General features: G+C 33.0%; 2 protein-coding genes across 3 annotated transcripts; both read right to left on the bottom strand.

The window, feature by feature from the left end:
* Positions 1-4,906: 4,906 nt before the first annotated feature.
* On the bottom strand, positions 4,907-12,065 carry ddrgk1 (DDRGK domain containing 1). Of its 2 annotated transcripts, none has more exons than XM_048186721.1 (9): positions 11,868-12,065; positions 10,445-10,591; positions 8,604-8,740; positions 8,400-8,501; positions 6,901-7,023; positions 5,903-5,941; positions 5,629-5,685; positions 5,489-5,537; positions 4,907-5,190 (listed from the first exon to the last, which is right to left on the bottom strand). In XM_048186721.1, the coding sequence occupies exons 1-9, from the start codon at positions 11,953-11,955 to the stop codon at positions 5,030-5,032; spliced, it is 903 nt and encodes a 300-aa protein (XP_048042678.1). In that variant the 5' UTR covers positions 11,956-12,065; the 3' UTR covers positions 4,907-5,029. The 2 variants fall into 2 exon arrangements, with proteins under 2 accessions (XP_048042678.1, XP_048042677.1); XM_048186720.1 differs by having other exon boundaries at positions 10,445-10,594; positions 11,868-12,064.
* Positions 12,066-14,554: 2,489 nt separating this feature from the next.
* haus4 (HAUS augmin-like complex, subunit 4) lies at positions 14,555-23,480 on the bottom strand. Its single transcript, XM_048186722.1, has 10 exons — positions 23,323-23,480; positions 23,167-23,233; positions 22,171-22,310; positions 20,344-20,472; positions 19,936-20,076; positions 18,603-18,699; positions 16,353-16,498; positions 16,139-16,269; positions 15,995-16,063; positions 14,555-14,885 (listed from the first exon to the last, which is right to left on the bottom strand). The coding sequence occupies exons 2-10, from the start codon at positions 23,231-23,233 to the stop codon at positions 14,711-14,713; spliced, it is 1,095 nt and encodes a 364-aa protein (XP_048042679.1). The 5' UTR covers positions 23,323-23,480; the 3' UTR covers positions 14,555-14,710.
* Between the last annotated feature and the right edge of the window lie 1,381 nt (positions 23,481-24,861).

Below are 24,861 nucleotides of genomic sequence, written 5' to 3' on the forward strand. Positions count from 1 at the left end.
CGCACACATGCCACACATTACATGAACATGATCGACATCTGTGACTCAAAATTATTTTGACTTTATTTATTATTTTTTATGTTTATCCTAATGTACCCGCTGGCTGTATTTTTAAATATTTAAAACCAATAAAAAAAAGAGTAAATAGAAAAGCTGCGCTTCAGGGAAATCTGGAAATTAGTGTCACAAGACAAACAACCAGCAAACAATTATAATTCCTGCCAGGAATGAAGCAGTCCTCTCATATACATGCTTTCTACTTCTCATACGATTACACTGGATAGAATCAAAAGAATGGAGGAAAATACAGCTAGTTTATAGAAAAATAAACAATAAAACCTTTTATATGCCTGTTTAAATTGTCATTATAATAAAACCAAATGTAGTTTTTGTTTGTCAGGACAGCTCCTGACCAATCCATGACTTTTCATATCATTTAATAGATGTTTTAATGAAATATTGTAGACTTGAGCCTTTCTAGAAAAATATACTATGAAAAACAAAACCCCAGTGATCAGATTTAAAATTCCCTCATGTTTTCAGTTTTTCACGATTGTGAGAACCTTGTTTGAAATGTGTGTTTAATGAAATAAAATCTCCTGAAAATGATTCTTCTGTATTACACGTCACTCCAGGCATTTCATTTAAAGGCACTGTAAATGATGCCTGTGTGCAGGGGCGTAAATTTCATCGGACAGTAGGGGGGGACAATAAACAAAAAATTTCTCAAGAGCAATTTTTGAAGGGGACACAAATAATACAGCCAAAATTTTACTTATAAAGGATATATGCAGGGGTTAAATTGGGCCGGGGCCGTCCGGGGCTGAGCCCCGGCACATAGGCTTATCAGGGCTCGACATTAACGCTTCATTTTTTGAAGGGGCAAGAGAAAGAGAGCTTTACTTGTCCTGATTAAAACATCAATAACAAAAATAGTTAGGGAATCACCAAAACGCAAGCATGATTCTATTACATTTAGTGTAAGTGGTGATTGATAATGGATAATATAAATATTTAATAATAAATATTTTATTAATGAATGATTCAGCGTTTTGAACGAATCGGTTGAGTCAAAGATTCAGTAATAGCCTATTCCAAAACACCTGCCTCATTCTTGAATGAATCAGCCGTTTGAACAAATCGTTTGAATGAATGACTAGGACAGTCTCTTGCCACCACCTACTGCCGGTTCAGTTTCATGTTTAAATTTTCCCAACATTTCTTATTTGTATATTCAAAAATATTTAAAGAATATCATAACATTATTTAATGCAGTTGTAATTTTTCAGTGTAAATTATTTAATTTGATTCATAACAGTCCTGCTTTATTTTTCTTATTGAATTTGATCAAATGTAAAAATTAAAAAATTAAATAAAAGATGAAGCATGTAATAAGATTAGGGGAAAAAATGCCCTTGGGGTAAATATCACAAATATGCAGATATAAATATGCAAAAGCTGACGGAACACTGTTGAGAATATAGCTTCAGAATAAATTATATTTACACCAAAAAAAATCCAATTTTTTCCAGACAACTTTTTTGGTCAGACAAGTGACCAATTTACTTGTCCAAAGGACAATACCCTGTATTTTGTATTGATATGCTCTCCTTTAGACCTACAGAAAGACTTTGTTATCAGATGTAGCTTTGCACACTGCCAGCATCTAGAATGATTTTTCTGCACTTTAGTGTTCATAGCAGAGGGCTCTGTCGACTTATTTTTAGTTTGTCAATTGCCATTATGCTCAATGTTTCTCTTTGGTTCAATAAAAAAACTGACTAAATTGACCAAAATATTCAAAATCATTTATTTATTGGAATATTTTTGAAGTTGTTTACAACCAAGTCACCAAAATACGATGAATACACTTTGAGCAAAACCCAACACACAACAGTAAATCTACTAGCCTTATTACAGTTCACATATTCTTATCACACTGTTAATTGTTGTTGGTGTGGGTGACATAGTATCCAACAAGCTATTGTAAACAAGCTACCAAACCTGTACCAAACACGCTAGGTAACATTATAATCGCTAAAATAGCGGACTCACGGAAAAAAAAATCATGTTATCATCTTGCTTTTTTTGTTATGACTAATTACTCAGCGTCGTCAGCATTAAAGCAAAAATAACCACTTCATCCGATGTTTTTGAATAAAATGACCTTAACAGCCTACTTACTAGAGCTCCTCTCAACTACTGTCTGTCTTCTTTCCCGCCGGCGCCGCCCGATTTCTACACGCACGAGTGTGACGTGCGCGGTGGACCAAACCACTGTGAGGCAAGGGAGGGGGTGACTCAAAATGTTTCTAAACTTAAAACGCCTGTTTGCGTTTGTATTGCTTTACTTCTTACACAATTATTTTAAGGATATATCATTTATGTACAATACTTAGAGTGGTTTTTAATTATATTTTTTGGGGGGACAGCACTCAGATAGGGGGGGTCATGTCCCCCCCGCGATTTACGCCCCTGCCTGTGTGGTGAAATAAGGGAAATCGGGTCAGGAAATATCACTGCAGTTCTGAGTCCTGTACGATGGGTCTATATGGAAGCTTCTTACTGCCACGGAATAAAAAAGTGACTTTATTTCTCGCAATTCTGAGTTTAGCAATTCAGAATTGAACAAGATATAACCTCAGAATTTAGAGGTAAAGTCAAGAAATTGACAAATTCGGAATTCTGAAAAAAAAAGGTCAGAATTGTGAGATAAAGTCTTGGAATTCTGAGAAATAAAAGAGGCATGGTCAACGAGCATTATTCACGCAATTGGATAGTCCTTCAACCAATCAGATCAACGATCCGGGTGACGTACTTTGCAGTGTGACGCGAAAACTCCAGACAGGTTTAGTTTGTATTGGTTTGTAGCATTGATCAGCGGTTTGCAGAAGCAGCAATGGCATCGAGCGATTTTTGCGGGTTGTGCAAGAAAACCATGAAAGTGAGTGGTATTTACACCCAGTCGAGCGATTTGTTTGCTAAACTAAAGAAGTCATTCAGCATCATCGAGAGGTTAAAAGGAATTGGATTGACGGTCGTGCTTGCCGTCGCTTCTCTATCGTCGTCGTGTTATACCCGCCAATAGCGAGCAAGGTGGATGAGCCAGTCTGTGATTGGTTCCCGCAAAAGTGTAACAGAAACAGTAGAAATGAATGTACGGGTTTCCAGACTGAGTTGCCAGGCGAAATCAAATCGCCGGCAGATCAGGCTGGGTTTACCCAGTCTAATATAATCATGGAATTCTGAAAAAAAATAAAAAATTGTGATATATAAACTTGGAATTCTGAGAAAAAGGTCTGAATTATGAGAAATAAACTTGTAAGTCTGGTAACTAAAGTCAGAAATGTGAGATATAAATTTGGAATTCTGGGGAAAAAGTCATAAATATGAGATATAATCATGGAATTCTGAGAAAAAAAGTCAGAAATGCAAGCAATAAATTCAGAATTCAGAGAAAAAGGTCCGAATTGCAAGATATAATCTCAGAATACTCAGGGAAAAAGTCAGAAGTGCGAAATATAAACTTGGAATTCTGGGGAGAAAAGTCAGAAATGCAAGATATAATCTCAGAATTCTGAGAAAAAGAAAAAAAATGTGATATATAAACTGAATTCTGAGAAAAAGGTCCAAATTGTGAGATATAAACTTGGAATTCTGGGAAATAAAGTCAGAAATGTGAGATATAAATTTGGAATTCTGTGGGGAAAAGTCAGAAATGTGAGATAATTGTGGAATTCTGGGAAATAAAGTCAGAAATGCAAGCTATAAACTCAATTCAGAAAAAAATGTCAGAATTGCAAGATATAATCTCAGAATTCTCAGGGAAAAAGTCAGAAATGCGAAATATAAACTTGGAATTCTGGGGAGAAAAGTAAGAAATGCAAGATATAATCTCAGAATTCTGAGAAAAAAGTCTGAAATGTGATATTTAATCTTGGAATTCTGAGAAAAAGAAAAAAATGTGAGATATAAACTTGGAATTCTGGGGAGAAAAGTCAGAAATGCAAGATATAATCTCAGAATTCTGAGAAAAAAGTCTGAAATGTGATATATAATCTTGGAATTCTGAGAGAAAGAAAAAAATGTGATACATAAACTTGGAATTCTGAGAAAAAGGTCCAAATTGTGAGATATAAACTTGGAATTCTGTGGGGAAAAGTCAGAAATGTGAGATAATTGTGGAATTCTGGGAAATAAAGTCAGAAATGCAAGCTATAAACTCAATTCAGAAAAAAATGTCAGAATTGCAAGATATAATCTCAGAATTCTCAGGGAAAAAGTCAGAAATGCGAAATATAAACTTGGAATTCTGGGGAGAAAAGTCAGAAATGCAAGATATAATCTCAGAATTCTGAGAAAAAAGTCTGAAATGTGATATTTAATCTTGGAATTCTGAGAAAAAGAAAAAAATGTGATATATAAACTCGGAATTCTGAGAAAAAGGTCCAAATTGTGAGATATAAACTTGGAATTCTGTGGGGAAAAGTCAGAAATGTGAGATAATTGTGGAATTCTGGGAAATAAAGTCAGAAATGCAAGCTATAAACTCAATTCAGAAAAAAATGTCAGAATTGCAAGATATAATCTCAGAATTCTCAGGGAAAAAGTCAGAAATGCGAAATATAAACTTGGAATTCTGGGGAGAAAAGTCAGAATTGTGATATTTAATCATGGAATTCTGAGAAAAAGAAAAAAATGTGAGATATAAACTTGGAATTCTGGGGAGAAAAGTCAGAAATGCAAGATATAATCTCAGAATTCAGAAAAAAATGTCAGAATTGCAAGATATAATCTCGGAATTCTCACGGAAAAAATGTCTTAATTGCAAAATATAAACTCAGAATTTTGAGGAAAAAGTCTGAAGGGCTATATAATCTTGGAATTATGAGAAATAAAGTCAGAATTGTTGCAGTTTCCTTTTTTTATTGTTTTTTATTTCATGGCGGAAGCTGCCATAAATTACATGATGCGTCCCACTTTATTTACAAGTCCTCGTCATGAGAAGAAAAACACTTCAGGTTGAAGTTCATGTGCTGCTCTGGATCTCGGGCGTGAGGTTTATGAGGGTGTTACTGGCTTGAGCGAGTTCAGAGATGGACACTCTTCCTCTCTGCTTGATGAACTGAGCCACAGCGTTCAGCTCCTCCGGCGTGATGAAGATAAACTTCCCTCGGTCATCGATCACTCCTAGAGAAACACACGACAGTATTCTGACAAGAGTTCATGTTCAATCAGACCTCTGTCTCTTCTCTGATGACGAGGGCGGGGCAACCTGTCACTCACATGAGATCCACCAATAGCAAACCACAACCATCCAATCAATTCCCCACAGACAAAATCAAGCCCCGCCCTACATTTGTTCTTGTTTGCGAAGCGTTTCACTCGGATATACGACACAATAGAGAAGAAAAGACTGGTGTTGGAGGTTGAGGAATTGCTGTAATGGTGTAAAGTGTGTGTTTTGCATCAGAATGAAGTCACACACCTGTGAGGGAACCGTCCGCGATCAGATCCTGCAGTCTGGCAATAGCATCCTGACATGAAGAAACACATTTTATAAATCATCTCAAAGAGCTCAAATGTGTTCAGACGTCAACACTGTCGAGGTCTGTGATGGACACTGACCTGAGTGCGCATGCCAAAGTGGGACGCCAAGTCCTCCAGCAAAACCACTTTGGATTTCTGAGTAGGAGACAGAAGTGCCATAAATGACAATACAAAAAACTGACACATTAAAAACAAGTCACAAGGAAAAACCTGTTACATGAAGAAGATGTTCATCAGATCAACACCTTTGAATTGATTCATTTAATTTAATCTGTTTTATAATTTGCTGTTTTTATGCATCACGTTACAAATAAAAAGGGGCAATTATAATAAAATATATCTTTCATGGTACCTTGATGTACTGGATGAACTCCTGCAGCAGGTTGCGAGACTGAAAAACACAAAATAACCTTAAAATCCACTGGATTTTCACATTCAGACAATTGTTTTGCATTACAAGATTTATGAAATGTTATGTTTAAATATGCAAATGAGACATTATGTCATTAAATATGCAGTAATTTGCATATATTTCCCAAAGAAAAATGAGTTAGATTCATAATTCTTTGATTTTGTTGACATTTTAGAGTTAAAATCTTTGAATTTGTCTTTTTTATCACTGCATACATCAGAAACACTGTCAACAGACATGAAAAAATACATGTTTTTAGGAGTAAAATGTTGTATAAATCAGGTCAATGATATATGAACAGACCTTCAGAATACAGATATGAACAAAACTGTAAATTTTGGTGTGTGTAAAACTGCTGAAGTGGAGATTTATGACTTTACAGATGTGGACTGAGATTGACAGACGCAAATAAAGTGCAATAAAATAATCACTTAAATGTGTGTTTTTCCATGTTATGGAAGCAAAATAGCCTGAGCAGTGCATGGAAAAACAATGGAAAAAAACATGATCCTTGATCTTTTGACATATTAGAGGTCATTCTACCATTAAAACATCCTGCAAGTCCGCCTCATTATAAACAAAGCATTTATTTAATTAAGCTCCAAAAATGGCTCATTTGGATATTGCAGGATTTGTGATGTCACACAGGCAAACACATTTGCATATTCCCGCCTCCAGAGCAAGAAATCGACCAATAGTTATACATCATAACTATTAAAACGAATAAATTCAGACAGAATGAGGGTTGAAAATAATCATTTTTCCACATATATATTAGATTTTTTGCACAAAAAACCTCAAGGAACATATTAAAATAATAAAAAGATTAAAATGAACTTCACAGCAAACGTAACAACTTCCTCTGCAGGTGTGCAGTGTTACACTGTCGTTCCCATCACAAAATAACTTTAATGTAGTTGAGTTGTTTTGAGACGCACCTCTTGTTCGTCGACCTCGTCTGCCTCTCCCTGATCCTCGATCACGAACGACTCCTTCAGCCGCTGATACTCCTCCTCCTCTCTCCTCTCCTGCTCCTCCTTGGCACGCCGTAACTCCTCCTCCTGCGGAAGAGACGAGTTTAGAAACGTTTACTGTTATTGAAGCAGGAAAGTTGACCATGATTCTGTTTCTCAGGAGTTTAACACTGAAGCAATTGTGACCGATATGGATTTTTTTGATTTCCTAATGCCATAATCTTGGAGATTAGGGTGGCGATGGCTGAAATAAACTCATTTTAAGTTTAATTTAAAGACAGTAAATGACACATGCATAACAACTAACAGCACTGATTACTAAAATAATAAGCAATCAACACATTACTAACATTAACTAGCAATGAGAATTACATTTGTTACAATATTATTAATCTTTGCTAATGTTAGTTAAAAAAATACATCAGTTCATGTTCACTCAGGTCCATTAAAATATTAATATTAACTGATGCAACTTTTGATTTTAATTATGTTTTAGTAAATGTTAAAACTGACATTAACTAAAATTAATAAATGCTTAAGAAATATTTTTCATTGTTAGTTCATATTAACTAATGTAGTTAATAAATGGAACCTTAGTGAAATTTTACTAAATAATTTGAACTTGATAGTAATAAATAAATTACAGTAATAAATAAATTAAATTTATTTTTATTAAATTATTATTGTAAATAAATTTACTTATTTTAATTTCATATTTTTATTTATTTGTTAATTTTTACACAATTTCTCTCTAAACTTTTCCACATTTGAAAACATGGAAATGCTTCACTTACTTATTTATTTTAATCTTTTTATTATTTATTTATTTTAATATTTTTTGATATGAAAAAAAAAACATTTTTGTACATTTTTACGCCATTTTTCACTAAACTTTTCCACATTTGAAAACATGGAAATGCTTTATTTACTCATTCATTATAATTTTTTTTTTTTTTTTATATATTTTTTATTTATTTGTAAATGTTTACCAAAGTTTTCTCTAAACTTTTCCACATTTGAAAACATGGAAATGCTTTATTTACTTATTTATTTTAATCTTTTTTTTAATTTATTCTAATCTTTTTTTATTTAGAATAACTTCCCCTCCATCTCTTCTCTGATGACGAGGGCGGGGCAACCTGTCACTCACATGAGATTCACCAATAGCAAACCACCACCATCCAATCAATTTCCCACAAAGAAAATCAAGCCCCGCCCTACATTTGTTCTTGTTTGAGAAGCGGATATATGTCACAACAGCGAAGAAAAGCTAACTCCCGTTTCATAATGAATGCAGTATATGGACAAAGTATTATATAGCTTGATTTCAATTATTAAACAAAGAGATTAAATTAATGAAGACAGAGAATTTGTTCAGACGCTTGATTCTCAGCGCTGTCAAAATAAAAGTCCTACTTCCAACACTTCTTAGCCAAACAGAAAGTGTTATTAGTAAAAATGACCTGTTTTTGCTCTTGCAGTCTCTCCTTCTCCTCCTCTTTCTGTCTCTCTTGATCTCTGAGCTCCTGCATCTTCTTCCTCTCCTCTCGCTCTTCCAGCTCGGCCTAAAACACACACACACACACACACACACACACACACACACACATTAATAACCATACGTCTGGTGCGGGTGAAATGTGAGATGTATCAGCGGCGTTCGTAACCTCTCTCTGAGCTTTCCGTGCTTGTTTCTCTTCCAGCTTCTTCTGTTTCTTTGCTCCGACTTTCCCGGCGGCTTGAGGTCGTTCTTCAGACGGCTGCCGGTCTTCCTGATCCTCATCGGCTTCCACAGGACTGTCCTCTGGAGAGAACGAGACAGTGTGAGTTCAGTGAATAATCTGAAGGAAAAACTCTACTTCCACCTGTTGATTAATCGTCACACATTCAGGTAATTGTTTTGTATTAGAGGATTTATGAAAGGTTTTGTTTAAATATGCAGATGGGTGCAATTAAATATGCACTAGTTTGCATAAATGTCACTGGACATTGGATAAAGCCAGGAATAAAATTATTGTTTGATTCTTGTTGACATATTAAAGTTAAAGGTTTTTACTGAGGAAATTTTGGATTTCATCACTTCATAAATCAAGAAAAGTCACCATAAAATAAATTTTCACAATAATAATAATTATTCTTTATTCTTGTGAGATATACACAATTATTCTTAATTTCTTTATTATTTATTAATTTCAATCAAATTATTTATGTAATTATTTCAATATAATTTTATGTATTTATTTTAATCCAATGTATTGACTTATTTTTAATCTTTTGTATTATTTATTTTAATATAATGTATTTACTTATTTAATATTTTTAATATTTATTTAAATATATATTTATTTACTTAATTATTTTTATATTTTTGACAAATTAATTTTAATCCTTTTTATGATATATATATATATATCTCTTCAGTTAGTTATAATTAGTATCTATTAAGTTGCATTAAGTTTTTTTCTCCTCAATATAGTGCTGTTCTGTTAGAAGTATTATTATTTTATTATATTTAGTATTATTCTTTATTATTTATGTTTTAATAAAATTATTATTGTACATATGTGTTTATTTTAATATAATTTATTTACTTATTTATTTAATCTCATTATTGTTTATTTATTTATTTTAATATATTTTTTATATATTTTTAATATAACCTATTTATTTATTTATTTTAATCTTTTTAAAAATATATATTTTAAAATAATTTATTTACTTATTTTAATTTCATTATTTCTTTTTTATTTATTTATTTTAATATATATTTTTTACATTTTTATTTTAAAATAACCTATTTATTTATTTATTTTAATCTTTTTAAAAATATATTTTAAAATAATTTATTTACTTATTTATTTTAATTCTGTATTATTTATTTTAATATAATTTATCTACTTATTTTAATCTTTTTTATTATTTATTTTAATATAATCTATTTACTTATTTATTTTAATCTCTTTTATTGTTTATTTAAATATTTATTTTAATATAATGCATCAAGTTTTTTCTCCTCAATATAGTGCTGTTCTGTTAGAAGTATTATTCTTTTATTATTATATTTAGTATTATTCTTTATTATTTGTTTTAATCAAATTATTGTACATATTTATTTACTTATTTTAATCTTTTTAATATTTATTTTGATATTATTTATTTACTTTATTAAATTTTTTTTAAATATTTTCTAATATTTATTTTAATATAATTTATTTACTTATTTTAATCTTTTTGCAAATGAAATAAACTTATTTTAATCAGATGCAAATGAAATAAATGCTTAAATGTGTATTTTGGATGTTGTCTTTCCACTCGTCTAAAGGAAGGAGTGTCATGGAAGCAAAATTTCCCAGTGTATGAAAAAACAATGTTGTCTCGCCTCAATAAATGAACCAGGAACGACCCTAAAATGAACTTTGCAACACATGTGACACCTTCCTTTGCAGGTTCACTGTTTCAAACACGCTCACTCCCATCATGCTGTCTTCTAAATGTGGTGAATGAGTACCGTTGTCAGATGCCCGCTGTGCCCGCTGGGCGCTCACTCGGCTGTGGAGGTTTCTACGGCGACGGGGCATTCCTGCCGGACGCTCCTCTGCCGCCAGCGGACGTGCTGCGACTCGAGCCGCCACATTCTGACGGTCTTCATGGTCAGCTGCTAGAATAAAAGCACAAGAGCTGATCAGTGATTGGCTCTGACCCACAGTTTATTCAGACCAGGAGGAGATTACAGGAGATTTTAGACGACACAGACCCCTGAGGACCCCCACAGCTATATATTTATGTGTATAACGACACAAATTTGGTATACTACACTAAATTTAAAATATTACTTGGAAAATATATTTAGTTATAATTAATTTCTATTAAGTTGCATTAGATATTTTTCTCCTCACTATAGTGCTGTACTGTTAGATGTATTATTCTTTATTATTTATTTATTTTAATCTAATTATTTATGCAGTTATCAATATAATTTTAGTATGTATGTATTTATTTTAAAATAATTTATTTACTTTTTTAAATTCTTCTTTTTGATTATTTGTTTTAATATAGATAATTCATTTACTTATTTATTTTAATCTTTTTATTATTGATTTTTTATTTTATTTTAATAATTTATTTACTTATTTTAATACAATTTATTTACTTATATTAAAATAAATAATTAAAAATATTAAATAAGATATTTAATTATTTATTTTAATCTTTTTAAATCTTTTTATTTTAATATAATTTATTTACTTATTTGTTTTAATTATGTATTATTTATTTTAATATAATTTATTTACTTTTTTATTATTTGTTTTAATATAATCTATTTATTTATTTATTTTAATATAATTCATTTACTTTTTTATTGTTTATTTTAATCTTTTTTATTGTTTATTTAAATATTTATTTTAATATAATTTAGTTACTTACTTTAATCTTTCTTATTACTTGTTTTAATATAATCTATTTACTTGTTTTAATCTCCTTGTTGTTTATTTAAATATTTATTTTAATATAATTTATTTATTTGCTTATTTTAATATTTTTATTATTTATTTATTTGTACATTTCTAGGAGGTTCATGGAACTTTAAAAAGAAAATTTAACTGCTGAGGAGAATGTTAAAAAAGTAACATTTCTCTAAAAGTTAAAAAAAAAAAAAAAAAAACTTAATTTTCCAAATAATATTTTAATAATTAGCTTTGACTCCAGGACAGGAACATTTTGCAGTTTTATTGTCATGCTTTTCTCACACAGTATCAATCAAGTCTTTAAACATGAAAATGTGTTTCTTCAAAAATGAAAACCACTAATTTAGGCAATAATTAATTTTATCTTAAGTACTTTATCAGGTTTGATCCACAATAATAACATTTACAGTTATTAATCATCTCTGTCGCGTAACTGACTAATTTTATACCCATATTTTCATTCACCTTCCTCAGTCCGTCCGCGAACCTTCACAGCAAACACGATCAGAACCAGCAGAATAGTCGCAGCCACAATATACAGAACCAAATCCATTTCAACTGTTAATAAATAAATATAATTAACACTGCTAACTACTTCAAAACAGCTCTGCAGCTTCAGGAAGTTGACGTTGCTGTCTTAATCGCGCGTCACTTCCGGGAACAGCGCGACCCCTACAGGTGTGGCGGAACTTAAGAATAATGTAATAAACATAAATCGCACAAATTATAAACTTGTATTTATCGTACTAATTATATAATATGAATATATAATTAAATGAACCCATTAATCCATTCTCAAGTCTTAATGTCTTGTCTTAATTAATTTAACATATATATACACACACTACAAATTATTTATATAAAAATTCCTGTTTATTAACGTAATATGTAAATAATAATATACAATTTTTTGTTTGAATGTTGAATGTACATTTAAAAATGTACTATTTTATGGTTTTATTGAACACCATGTTAAAACATGGCTTTAAAATGTGCCCGTTTATTTTTCAATTTAAAAATGATTTATTAAACTACACTAAAATAATAATAATAATAATAAAGCTGCAAGCAGCATTTACCGGGGTTCAAGCATTTAAGGCCTTTAAGCATATAAAAAGGTATTATATTTTATTCACCAAGCATGTAAACACTTAGATCATAGATGGAAAAGACCATTTACAGCCAGTACAATAAGGAAAAACAATGTTTTTTAAATGTTTTTTGACAGTTATAGCGCCACCTATTGCCTGATCTCCAAGACTTTTTTCGGGTGTCCTCAGAGTGTGTCCATACATATGTGTGTTACTTTTGGTGAAAATATCTCATTTAACTTTGAAGTTATAGATACGTTTATATATATGTATATATGAGATTATAAAAAATGCCCCATCAAAGACTTTGATTGGATTTTTTTGCCACTTTCTATCAAAATTTTGACATTTGGGCTTTAACATATAGCAAACCAACTTAAGTTTCGTGTTTCCTACGGTGGTTTCGTCTCGAATTGGACTAACGGTTTTGAAGATATTCGCAAAAGCTTTTTTAAGCGCTAAATCACAACGTTGCACAAACTATAAGCCTGGCAAGTCTAGTATCGTTGGACTCGACTAGCGTGACTCCCGTGAAAATCAGTCTACCACACCCAAAGATGTGCTCAGTAAATTTCGTTTCGTTAAAGTTCTGAGTTTTCGTTTAGGATTTAAAGGCTTTTGAGTATATTTTGCCACGCCCATTTTAGTTATAGCGACCCAATGGGTAAAGTTCAACTTTTTTTTTGTTAATTATGAGAATCCAAAGAATTATCCAGCACTGGTTTTGTTCAGATCAGGCGAAAAACCTCGGACGAGTTCGCAAAAGTAGGTTTTTTACGTATTCGCGATATTTAATGAACGATTTGATTGACAGCATTGGTTCTTGAGGCAAAGTTGTTCAGCATGAGGAGATCTATCAAATGATATGCATATTGTGTGGATCTGTAAAACACCACGATTACAGAGCCGTAAAACTCGTTAACGCCAACTAGTGGCCGATTTCTTTTAAAATTCTTACAGACCTCTAGGACATGAGTTGATCATGCCCACTGAGTTTCGTTCCGATCGGCCTCTGTTAACCTTGTCTAATAGGTGCTCAAAATTCATTGGCCGATGGCGGCCATGTTTTTCGAGATACGTCAATGTCCTCATAGACTATCATGCCCCCTTGGACCAAGACACTGCATGCCAAATTTCAAGTCGATCAGACTAACGGTTGCGTACTTGCGGCTGTTTTTGAGTTTTTTTCATGTTATAGCGCCACCAAGCGTCCAACCGTCACAATTTTTTTTTTTACTGTAACCAAAGACTGAGCCCCTACACATGTGTACCAAGTTTGGTGCAAATATCATTTCGTTCCCGAGTTATAGCCATTTTAGTAAAAGTGGCTCATTGTACGCTCAATCCCACATCATACGGTTTGGCGCCCCTTAGCGACCGTAAATCGAAATTTCAACTGTTTTTTTTTGATAATCATTATATCTCCAGAGAACATTTCTGCACTGGTTTGGTTCCGATCAGTCAAAAAAAATAGAATTAGTTCGCAAAAGTAGGTTTTGGACAAAATTCAAAATGGCGGAAAATGTTCTCAGGCGGAAATAAAATTGGAGATATACGTTTTGTCTATCTTGAGCCAAGAATTACAATGATATTGAGTCTACGACAAACGGTCTATGAGCGATTTTGAACTTTTGATTGCTGTAGCGCCAACTATTGGCCGATTGGGGTCATACACTGTCAGCCGATCATCTGGCCAAGTTTCAAGTCTCTAGGCATTACGGTTTGGTCTGCATGATTCGTTTTACAGCGAAAGAAAAATAATAAAAATCCTTACAATTACAAGAGTTTCAGCACTACATGCTAACAAGAAATATATGACAGTGACGTAAAAAAACAAACCTAAAAAATCCGAACCGACAAAAAAAGGTGAATAATATTTATTAATACTCTATAAATTCTTCTAAAAATGTATTAAAATTAATATTTAAAAAAAAACTGATATTACAATAGAAATGTGTATTGTTTACGCACCGACATCTATTGTAACTGTAATTTAATAGCTCAAAATGAAGATTATTCTATCAGTAAAACAAAATAATAACATCAGAACAAAAAAAAAAATCTAATTTGATTTTTTTTATTTATTAACACAGTAGCTGACAAACCTGTACTTGTTGAATGTGACTGGTTAATTAGTAAATTAACAATATAAAATGGTCAACAATAACAAATTAATTCAACAATAGTAAAACAACAGCATGACATCATTTCCTCCATTCATGTGGAGAACTCCTTCAGAGCCCAAGATTTAGTGGCGATTTCTTGTCGTAGTCTAGAATATTCCTCTGCAAGAGCCTCGAAATCCTTGCCGTAGATCTCAAAGGACGCCAGTTTGGACTCGACCGCCTGTTTGTCCATCTCTGAGGTCTTCAGCTCGGCGTTGAGCTTCTCCCTGAAAACAATAACAGATGTATGTTACCAAAATGAATCCTATCTAATGTAATCGCTCATACCGTCAATTAGGCATGTGACGGTATCAAATTTTCATGCTGCGATAATTGCTGAAGCTTTTCGGCATACATCATACGGTATTATCACGATATTGTTGTCATAGTATAACAGATTTAAGAACTCTTTCTTATAACAAAAAGAACTCTGAATGTTTAAATACAATAATACAATACACAAAAATATATAAAGTAACATTTTCAAACAGATTAAAGAATTATAAAGAACAACAGGAAACACTTTACAATAAAGTCTCATTATTTAATGCATTAACTAAGATTGAGCAACAGCTACATTTGTTACAGAAAGTATTATTTTTTGTTAATGTTAGTTAAGAAATACAACTGATCATTTCAGGTCCATTAAATAAGTTCTTTTGATTTTAGTAATGTTATTAAACATTAACTAAGAAATTAACATTAACTAAGAATAATTAATGCTTTATAAGTATTTTTCATTGTCAGTTTGGTAATAATGAATTAACATGTTAACTAATGAAGCCGTATGTCTCAGTTTTACTGAACAATAACAAATAATCACATTTCTAATCATTAGGGCATGTTGTAGTCCAGATTAAAATATAAAAATGTTTAAGTTTGAAAATAAATAGCCTATTAAGTCTTTAAGTATTCAGTATTTGGTGCTGAGATGAACAACATGAATGTCTGTTTGAAGCATTTTAAAAACTTCACTAGCGCAGTTGCTTTGTTTGCGGGGTTTCCGGGGTAACCGCTGCATTTCTGCTGTTCCATCAGCGCCCTCTGCTGTCAGAGAGTGAACGTGCACTTTCATTCAGCACGTCTCCTTCACTCGTTCTGCCATATGCTTCTCATGCACATCTGAGCGCGTGTCCCTTTGACGCAGAATACAGCGGTGTTGTGCATTTTATACGGTTGATGGGGAAAGTATTCTTAATGCATTATAAAAATTTTAATAATTGGTAATAAATTATTATTTACGGTATTTTGAAGTGTCTACGATAATTTCAGCATTACTGAATATCGGCACAAGTCTACCGTCAGTAAAACAGCTACAGGTTCAGACCGTACTCACGTTATTTTCTTATGAGCCGCTATCTTGTCTCTTGTGTAGGTGTCCAGTTGAACTTCAAGCATCTCGGCTCTGCAGGAACAAACTCGTTGTTATGAACATGTAAATTACATTTAAGAGCACAAGCCAAAGTCACAATGATCGCACCTTATCTTCTGCAAACCGATCTCACATTTGGCCTCAAAGTACTCGATCTTCTTCCTGTCTAGATCTTTCTGAGCCTTCAGCCGGAGATCCAGGACGAGACACTGAAGGATGTTCACACACTTCAGCAGCTCCTGTCAAAGCAAACTCTTTTAATGTAATTATGATAATCTAACGAGGACAGATGATCATCTAAAGAAAGTTTCTCTGGACTCACAGACAGGTACGCGTGAGTTTGTCTCTGCAGTAACGTGGCGTTCTCTCTGTTTCTCTCAGAGAGGCTCTTTGCTTTCTTCTGTTCACCGTCCAGCAGTTCAGGAAGTTTAGAAAGCTTCACACTCCTGAGACCCTCGCTTTCATTCTCTAAAAAGAAGAAGTAATATATTTTCCTCTTAAAGGGGACCTATAATGCACATTATTTCTCAAGATGTAATATCAGTCTCTGGTGTCTCCAGAATGTGTCTGTGAAGTTTCAGCTCAAAATACCCCACAGATCATTTATTATAGCTTGTCAAATTTGGGTGTGAGCAAAAACACGCCGTTTTTGTGTGTGTCCCTTTAAATGCAAATGAGCTCCACTTTCCAGAAGAGGGCGGAGCTTTAACAGCTCAACAACAACAAAGCTGGAGAATCTCACGCAGCCAAAATGAGGATTGTCAGTAACGGTGTTCAGCCTTACATTGAGTCGACACTGATGGAGAGACTCAGGAAGAAGTTACAACTTTTAGAATGAAACTGGACGTTTCTGAATGTTAGTGGGTTAGAAATTAAATTTATGGGGATTAAAAAAAAAAAAAAAAAAAAAAAAGGAGTAGGTGGATTTTTACCATTATAGGTGGTTGTTTACACAGACTGTGGACACACATCTAAAAGTGAATTTTGCATAATAGGTCCCTTTAAATAAACAGCGTACTAACAAAATATCTCGTCATTAAAAAAAACAATAGGTTGTTTTCACGACGTCATTGCTGGAGCGTGAAATGCGGCTGGAGGGCAGGAGGTGAATTTTCTAGACATCACAAACTCAAAATTCGCATGTTTTGCATCATTTATGGTTGCTTAAATCGATCAAACCAAAAAACCACAAGGAGCTTTTATCGTTTACGCAACTTTCATTGTTTTTTTATGCAACTTTTTAAAAAGTTGTCACCTTTTATAGCGTTTTGCGTCTGCTAATACTGAAATTAAAGGGTTAGTTCACCCAAAAATGAAAATTCTGTCATTTATTACTCACCCTCATGTCGTTCCACACCCGTAAGACCTTCGTTCATCTTCAGAACACAAATTAAGATATTTTTGATGAAATCCGATGGCTCATTGAGGCCTGAGCAATGACATTTCCTCTCTCAAGATCCATTAATGTACTAAAAACACATTTAAATCAGTTCATGTGAGTACAGTGGTTCAATATTAATATTATAAAGCCACGAGAATATTTTTGGTGCACCAAAAAAACAAAACGGCTTATAAAGTGATGGCTGATTTCAAAACACTGCTTCAGGAAGCTTCAGAGCATTATGAATCTTTTGTGTCGAATCAGCAGTTCGGAGCGCCAAAGTCACGTGATTTCAGCAGTTTGACACGCGATCCGAATCATGATTCGATACACTGATTCATTTGTGCTCCGAAGCTTCCTGAAGCAGTGTTTTGAAATACTCACATGAACTGATTTAAATATGTTTTTAGTACATTAATGGATCTTGAGAGAGGAAACGTTATTGCTGGCTATGCAGGCCTCACGGAGCCATCGGATTTCATCAAAAATATCTTCATTTGTGTTCTGAAGATGAACGAAGGTGAATGAGGGTGAATAATTAATGACAGAATTTTCATTTTTGGGAGAATCGGAGGGTCACATTCAGCCGACACACTGTATTTTTTGTATTTATTTCAACAAATGACAACCAAAATCAAACCCATAGAAGCTCGTGAACAGGTTTGAAGTGGCTGTGTGCAGGTTATACTCATTCACAAGCCGAGTGAGAGTCATACTTGCAAATGTAATGTTGATAATTATTACACCAAAACAAAATACAAAACTTTCAAAAACACTCAGCAATGTGATTATTTTATTGAGTGGGTTTAATCAGTGACATTATTAGATTTGCTATACAGCGCCTTCCCGTCAACCTGCTTCCCTTAGTGTTTTATTCGTAGAAAAGGTGAAAATTGTACATTTTTTTCCCCTGAACGATGACATGAGCTCCTATCGCAATTCTCGATTCAGCACGAATGACCTACAATGGCGATATTCTTCACAATCACGACAGAAAATCAAAACACTGCCCTTAACGTCCAACATATGTTGTGATTTTCTGTTTATACCTTTCTAATCCAGCACAGTACGGAGTTTTCTCCATCTCTTCCATTCTAATTTTCACTTCTTGCCCTCCACCTGAACTTTGTGCGTCACCAGAACCATGTGATTTAAATGCAGTTCATCATTCAACTATAAAGATGAGTTTACCCCACTCAGGCTGATAGTATGTGAGGATATTGGCGGCCTTCCTCTTCAGATGTTGCAGGAGTTCTGATGGTAACCTCTGCTTCATTTGCATGATGTCCTGAAGGTAGAAATATGAAATAAAAGCTTTAAAAGGTACATTATGTAACTAGATAAGTACACCATGAATAATAAAACGGCATCTTTGTGTCGCTTTTACAGCATTTCAGTTCCTTAAGTTTTCTCCATCTCCTAATGCTGAGCTCATGTTGATTCATGTTTTATTACGAGCTCGGTCTCGTTCTCTTTTCTCCAGCAGACTCTCCTCTGTTTGGCGTTTGTTTAAAACGGCTGATTCCTGGAGATTTAGCGGCTCCATGTCAACCTTTCTCACTCATTGTGACTCCCACAAAGCAGCCAGAGAAACTTTTTTCTCTATTTACAGATATGACGAGACACACACGGACAAGTGACGTACGCAATATCCCCCCAGAAACATCTAAAATATAAACACTCATAATAGGCTTACCATAGTGAATCAGGGTAAAACATGTTTTGGAAGAAGGATTGATGATGCATTGACTCACAATTTAAATTTTGACAATATTGAACAAAACAAAGTTACATAGTGCACCTTTAAATATACTTTACCGCATCAGCGATGCATTAAAGGATTAGTTCACTTTCAAATAAAAATTTCCTGATAATTTATTCACCCCCATGTCATCCAAGATGTTCATGTCTTTCTTTCTTCAGTCAAAAAGAAATTAAATAAAAGTTTTGATGTAAAAAATTAAGGTTTTGGAGGAAAAAAACGAACGCGTTCATTCCGTAAGCAGAATAGGGAAGGCGTAGGACATAAAGCGTAAGCTTTTTGAAGAATACGGAAAGCGTAAGCACATGCAAGGCGATCATTTGTGTTTATAAAGCATATACATTTACATTTTTTTTTTAAAATGACCAATCGTTTCACTCGATAAGACCTTTATTCCTTGTCTGGTATCGTTTAAAGCCCTTTGAAGCTGTAATTTTGACCTTCAACCGTTTGAAGGCCATTGAAGTCCACTATAAGGAGAATAATCCTGGAATGTTTTTATCAAAAACCTTAATTTCTTTTCCACTGAAGAAAGAAAGACATGAACATCTTGGACAACATGGGGGTGAGTAAATTATCAGGAAAATTTTATTTGAAAGTGAACTAATCCTTTAATAGTGAATATGTGTTCGCCAATCTGAAGTGTTACCATGATAACAAATGAAACCTTATTGTAAAGTGTCACCTGTTCCTGATGATTTGCTGAATCAGAGCTGGCCGTTTCTATCAATGCACAAACACTGACGAGGAACGATGGCGTACCTGTTCAGGAGGCATCTGTCTCTTGACTCTGTCTGCTGTCAGTCCCAGAACGCCACTGTGATGTTCACTGATGTCAGAGCTGATGTCCATCTGTCTCACACACTGACCCACCGCCAAACACTGCTCCAGTGTGCTGAAGAACTGCATGAGCCCAAACATCATTAAACTGAATCATATGATGCTTTTTAATCCTTTTGTGTGTAATGTGTCTGTTTGTGCATTTATAGAAGACAAAAAAGAAATGAAGTACATTTAATGCTAAATTGCATGATTTTCTTTATTGTTTTAGATGTCAGGTGATGATGATGATACAAGTATTACCTTTAGTCTTCTGTGCTGCTACTCATGATTGCATTGAAATAAGAGTTTATATTGATTCAGAAACACAAAAGCAGTTGATGTCGGTACCTTGTCCTCCGCTGTCCGAGCGCTGGAGACTTTACTGAAGCGATTCTCCTGGACGATCTCTCGCAGAAGCCGATGAACGCTCTCCACACGCAGCCAAGACAGTCTCTGAGAGTGCAGCTCACGCTCGGCCTGAGGACACACACACAGCTTCATCACACACATCCTTCCTCCAGGTGGAATCGACAGACTTTTTATGCACCGTGAGGAAAAATGTATCTGCAGAATAGCATATTTTATATTTATTTTACTTTATACAGTTATTTTATCCACAGTTCCTTCTTCCAGATAGAACCAACACACTTTTCCTGCACGAACAGAGGGGATATGCAGAATAGCATATTTTATATTTATATTTATCTGTAGCTCCTTCTTCCAGATGGAATCTAAATGCTTTAATAAAGTTTTTTCTGCATTAATTATGGAAAAAAAAATCTGCAAAGAAGCATCTTTTATATTTTATTAATACTGTACATAGTATTTTTTGCTTCTTTTACTTTTATATAACCATTTTATCCACAGTTAATTCTTCTAGAAGGAATCTACACTTTTTCTGCACTGATTGAGGGGAAAATCTGCAGAATAGAATCTTTTATATTTCAGTTTTAATTTTACTTTTATATAGTTATTTTATTCACAGTTCCTTCTTCCAGGTGGAATCGACAAATTTTTTCTGCACTAATAGACGGGAAAAATCTCAGAAATGCATCTTTTACATTTTATTTATTTATGTGACCCTGGACCACAAAACCAGTCATAAGGGTTGAGGGTTGAGATTTATACATTACATGAAAGCTGAATAAATAATCTTTCCATTAATGTATGGTTTGTTAGGATAGGACAATATTTGGTCGAGATACAACTATTTGAAAATCTGGAATCTGAGGGTGCAAAAAAATTTAAATATTGAGAAAATCACCTTTAAAGTTCTCCAAATGAAGTGCTTAGCAATGCATATCCACTCACAAAAATACATTTTTGATATATTTATGGTAGAAAAATTTACAAAATATCTTTGTGGAACGAGATCTTTACTAAATATCCTAATAAATTTTGGCTTAAAAGAAAAATTGATAATTTTGACCCATACAATGTATTGTTGGCTATTGCTACAAATATATACATATACAAATATATGGTTTTGTGGTTCAGAGTCACATGTATATTTATTATCTCATTTACTTTTATAAATATTTTATCTGCACTTCCTTTTTCCAGACGGAATCTAAATACTTTAATAAAGTGATTAGACACACTTTTTCTGCACTGATTATGGGGGAAAATCTGCAGAATAGCATCTTTTATATTTTAGTTTTTATTTAACTTTTATATAAATATTTAATCTGCAGTTCATCTTCCAGATGGGATCTTGGAAAAAAGAATTGCAGAATTAAATATGGCAAAATGTGTTAGACTACGCTCAGTTGGTAACATTATCAAATTATACAATATTTATTAAATATACAAAGGGGTGTTATATTAATTGAGTAACTAAATTTGTAGCTAAACCTAAAAAAAAGAAACATGCACTTTCTCTTATGAATATCATTTTCAAAACCAGTTGATAGACATCCTACATTTACGTTTATGGCCGATGCTTTTATCCAAAGCAAGTTATACTGCATTCAACAAAAATTTGTCTTTAAGTTCATGCATTCCATGGGAATCGAACCCATGACCTTGGTGTTGCTGGCATCACGTTCTACTGTTTGAGCTATACGGATGCATCATTCTCTGTCAGTTACTTTACAGGCCCATCCATGAGAGAAAACATTTGCCAATAAAGCTTATTGAAGCACATCATAAACATCCCAGTTTCTGGGGTCTGACCTTCTCCAGGTCCCTCCTCAGGTGCTGTGTGAGTCCGGTTCGGTCCACATGCTGGGACAGAGTCGCCAGAAGCTTGCAGAACTGAGGGTTCTGGATCAGATCCTCCTCTGTCATCTGACACAAAGGGAATGCTGATAACACTAAAGGAACGGATGGTGAGATGGTTAGTTAATTACTCACCCTCATGTCGTTCCACACCCATAAGACCTTCGTTCATCTTCAGAACACAAATTAAGATGTTTTAGTTGAAATCTGATGGCTCAGTGAGACCTGAGCAATGACATTTCCTCTCTCAAGATCCATTAATGTACTAAAAACATATTTAAATCAGGTCATGTGAGTACAGTGGTTCAATATTAATATTATAATGCGACGAGAATATTTTTGGAGCGCCAAAAAAAACAAAATAACGACTTATTTAGTGATGGCCGATTTCAAAACACTGCTTCAGGAAGCTTCGGAGCGTTATGAATCAGTGTGTCGAATCAGCGGTTCGGAGCGCCAAAGTCACGTGATTTCAGCAGTTTGGCGGTTTGACACGTGATCCGAATCATGATTCGACACAAAAGATTCATAACGCTCCGAAGCTTCCTGAAGCAGTGTTTTGAAATCGACCATCACTAAATAAGTCGTTATTTTGTTTTTTTGGCGCACCAAAAATATTCCCGTGGCTTTATAATATTAATATTGAACCACTGTACTCACATGAACTGATTTAAATATGTTTTTAGTACATTAATGGATCTTGAGAGAGCAATTGCCTCACGGAGCCATCGGATTTCATCAAAAATATCTTAATTTGTGTTCTGAAAATGAATGAAGGTCTTACCGGGTGTGGAACGACATGAGGGTGAGTAATTAATGACATTATTTTCATTTTTGGGTGAACTAACCCTTTAATATCGATGTTAGAATCATGTAAAAGCGTTCAATTAGGGTAGAAAAAGGAAATTCCTTTAAAAAAATGTCAAGATAAAGATTTAAAGAAGTTCAAACCTTGTTGATGTAAATTGTCTCCTTTGCCCAGAGATGAGACAAACACACGATCTGTCCTCTCAGACATCTATAATAACAATAACACGGCATTACAGGCTATAAATGTTATTAATAAGATACTTACAACTTCATAAGTCTTAAAATTGTCGTCCTTACCTGGATGTTTCTCGTTCAAAACAACAAAAAAATCTCTCTCAGCTTCTGTCACACTATTAGTTTGTTGACATTTTCTCTTCGTTTTTACCGCCAGGACATCCGAGTGATCCACTGCGCATGCGCGACTGTTAGCGTGCTGATTGGTTCACTGCCTATAATGACGTCGTTTGAACTCTTAGGTTAAGCCAATGAGCGTGAGCTCTTATTCTGTAACATGTATTACATATTTAATATTACGAAAGTAAATTATATATTAGGCTAATAATATTACGAAAGAATAAGTAACTTAAATATTGTGAGAAATAATATATAAATAATTAAATAATTATGTGAAATAATATAATCCAGTAGTGTACGTTTTTTCAACTTTTACCAAACCTCTTCAAAAACCAAAACAAAACATATATATATATATATATATATATATATATATATATATATATATATATAATTTTTTTTTTAAAGTTTCTGTGTAAATAAAACATAGTCCTATACCAATAATCAAAATATTAATAACTTTTAAATCATAATTTCTAATTAATTCCTAATTTCCTAATTTATTTTTTTAACGTCATAATTATATTTTGTCATAATTTTGACTTTTCATGATTTACAATAATATTAATATTACGAAAGAATAAGTAACTTAAATATTATGAATATGAAATAATATATAGTCCAGTAAGTGTACGTTTTTTTTCAACTTCTACCAAACGTCTTCAAAAACCAAACCAAAACATTATATATATATATATATATATATATATATATATATATATATATATATATATATATATATATATATATATACTTATCCATAAATATATACACATATAAATATATACACACACACACATATATATATATATATATATATATATATATATACAGTATATATATACACACATTTTTTCTTTAAAGTTTCTGTGTAAATAAAACATAGTCCTATACCAATAATCAAAATATTAATGACTTTTAACTTTTCAGTCATAATTTCTACATTTTAATGTCATAATTATGATCTTTTATATCACAATTTTGACTTTTCATGATTTACAAAAGCATGATTTTTCCTTGTGTGGCAGAAATGAGTTTTCATAGGCAATCAGCTTCTTTGTTTCAACTATTTTATTTACAATAGACAAAAAATACAAACGTATGTACATCTGATTCATCTGAAGTTTATACTCATTTCCTCATCAAAAGCATTGCTGCAGACCCGAAGGGACAGAAAATGATATTTTTATTATCTCGTCTTTGATTTGTTTTAAAGCTATAAATTATTGCTGAACAGAATTGATATCCACAAATTCGCAATAATCATCTCTGAATTGCAGTAAAATCTATTTTATCTTAAAGAGCAGGTAAAAACATCACCAACGTGAATATTAAAATGTATTCTGTACAAAAATTATTTTATTCCTCAGTGTTTCTGTCTTGTTTTCTAGCACAAAAAATGCTTAAATCAAGATAAGCATTTATATTTAGTCTTGCTTTCTGGGGAAAAAATATCAAAAATAAGTGAGTTTGTGCTTAATA

The sequence above is a fragment of the Megalobrama amblycephala genome, linkage group LG4, assembly GCF_018812025.1.
Source record: "Megalobrama amblycephala isolate DHTTF-2021 linkage group LG4, ASM1881202v1, whole genome shotgun sequence".
In the NCBI taxonomy this organism is placed as follows: Eukaryota; Metazoa; Chordata; class Actinopteri; order Cypriniformes; family Xenocyprididae; genus Megalobrama; species Megalobrama amblycephala.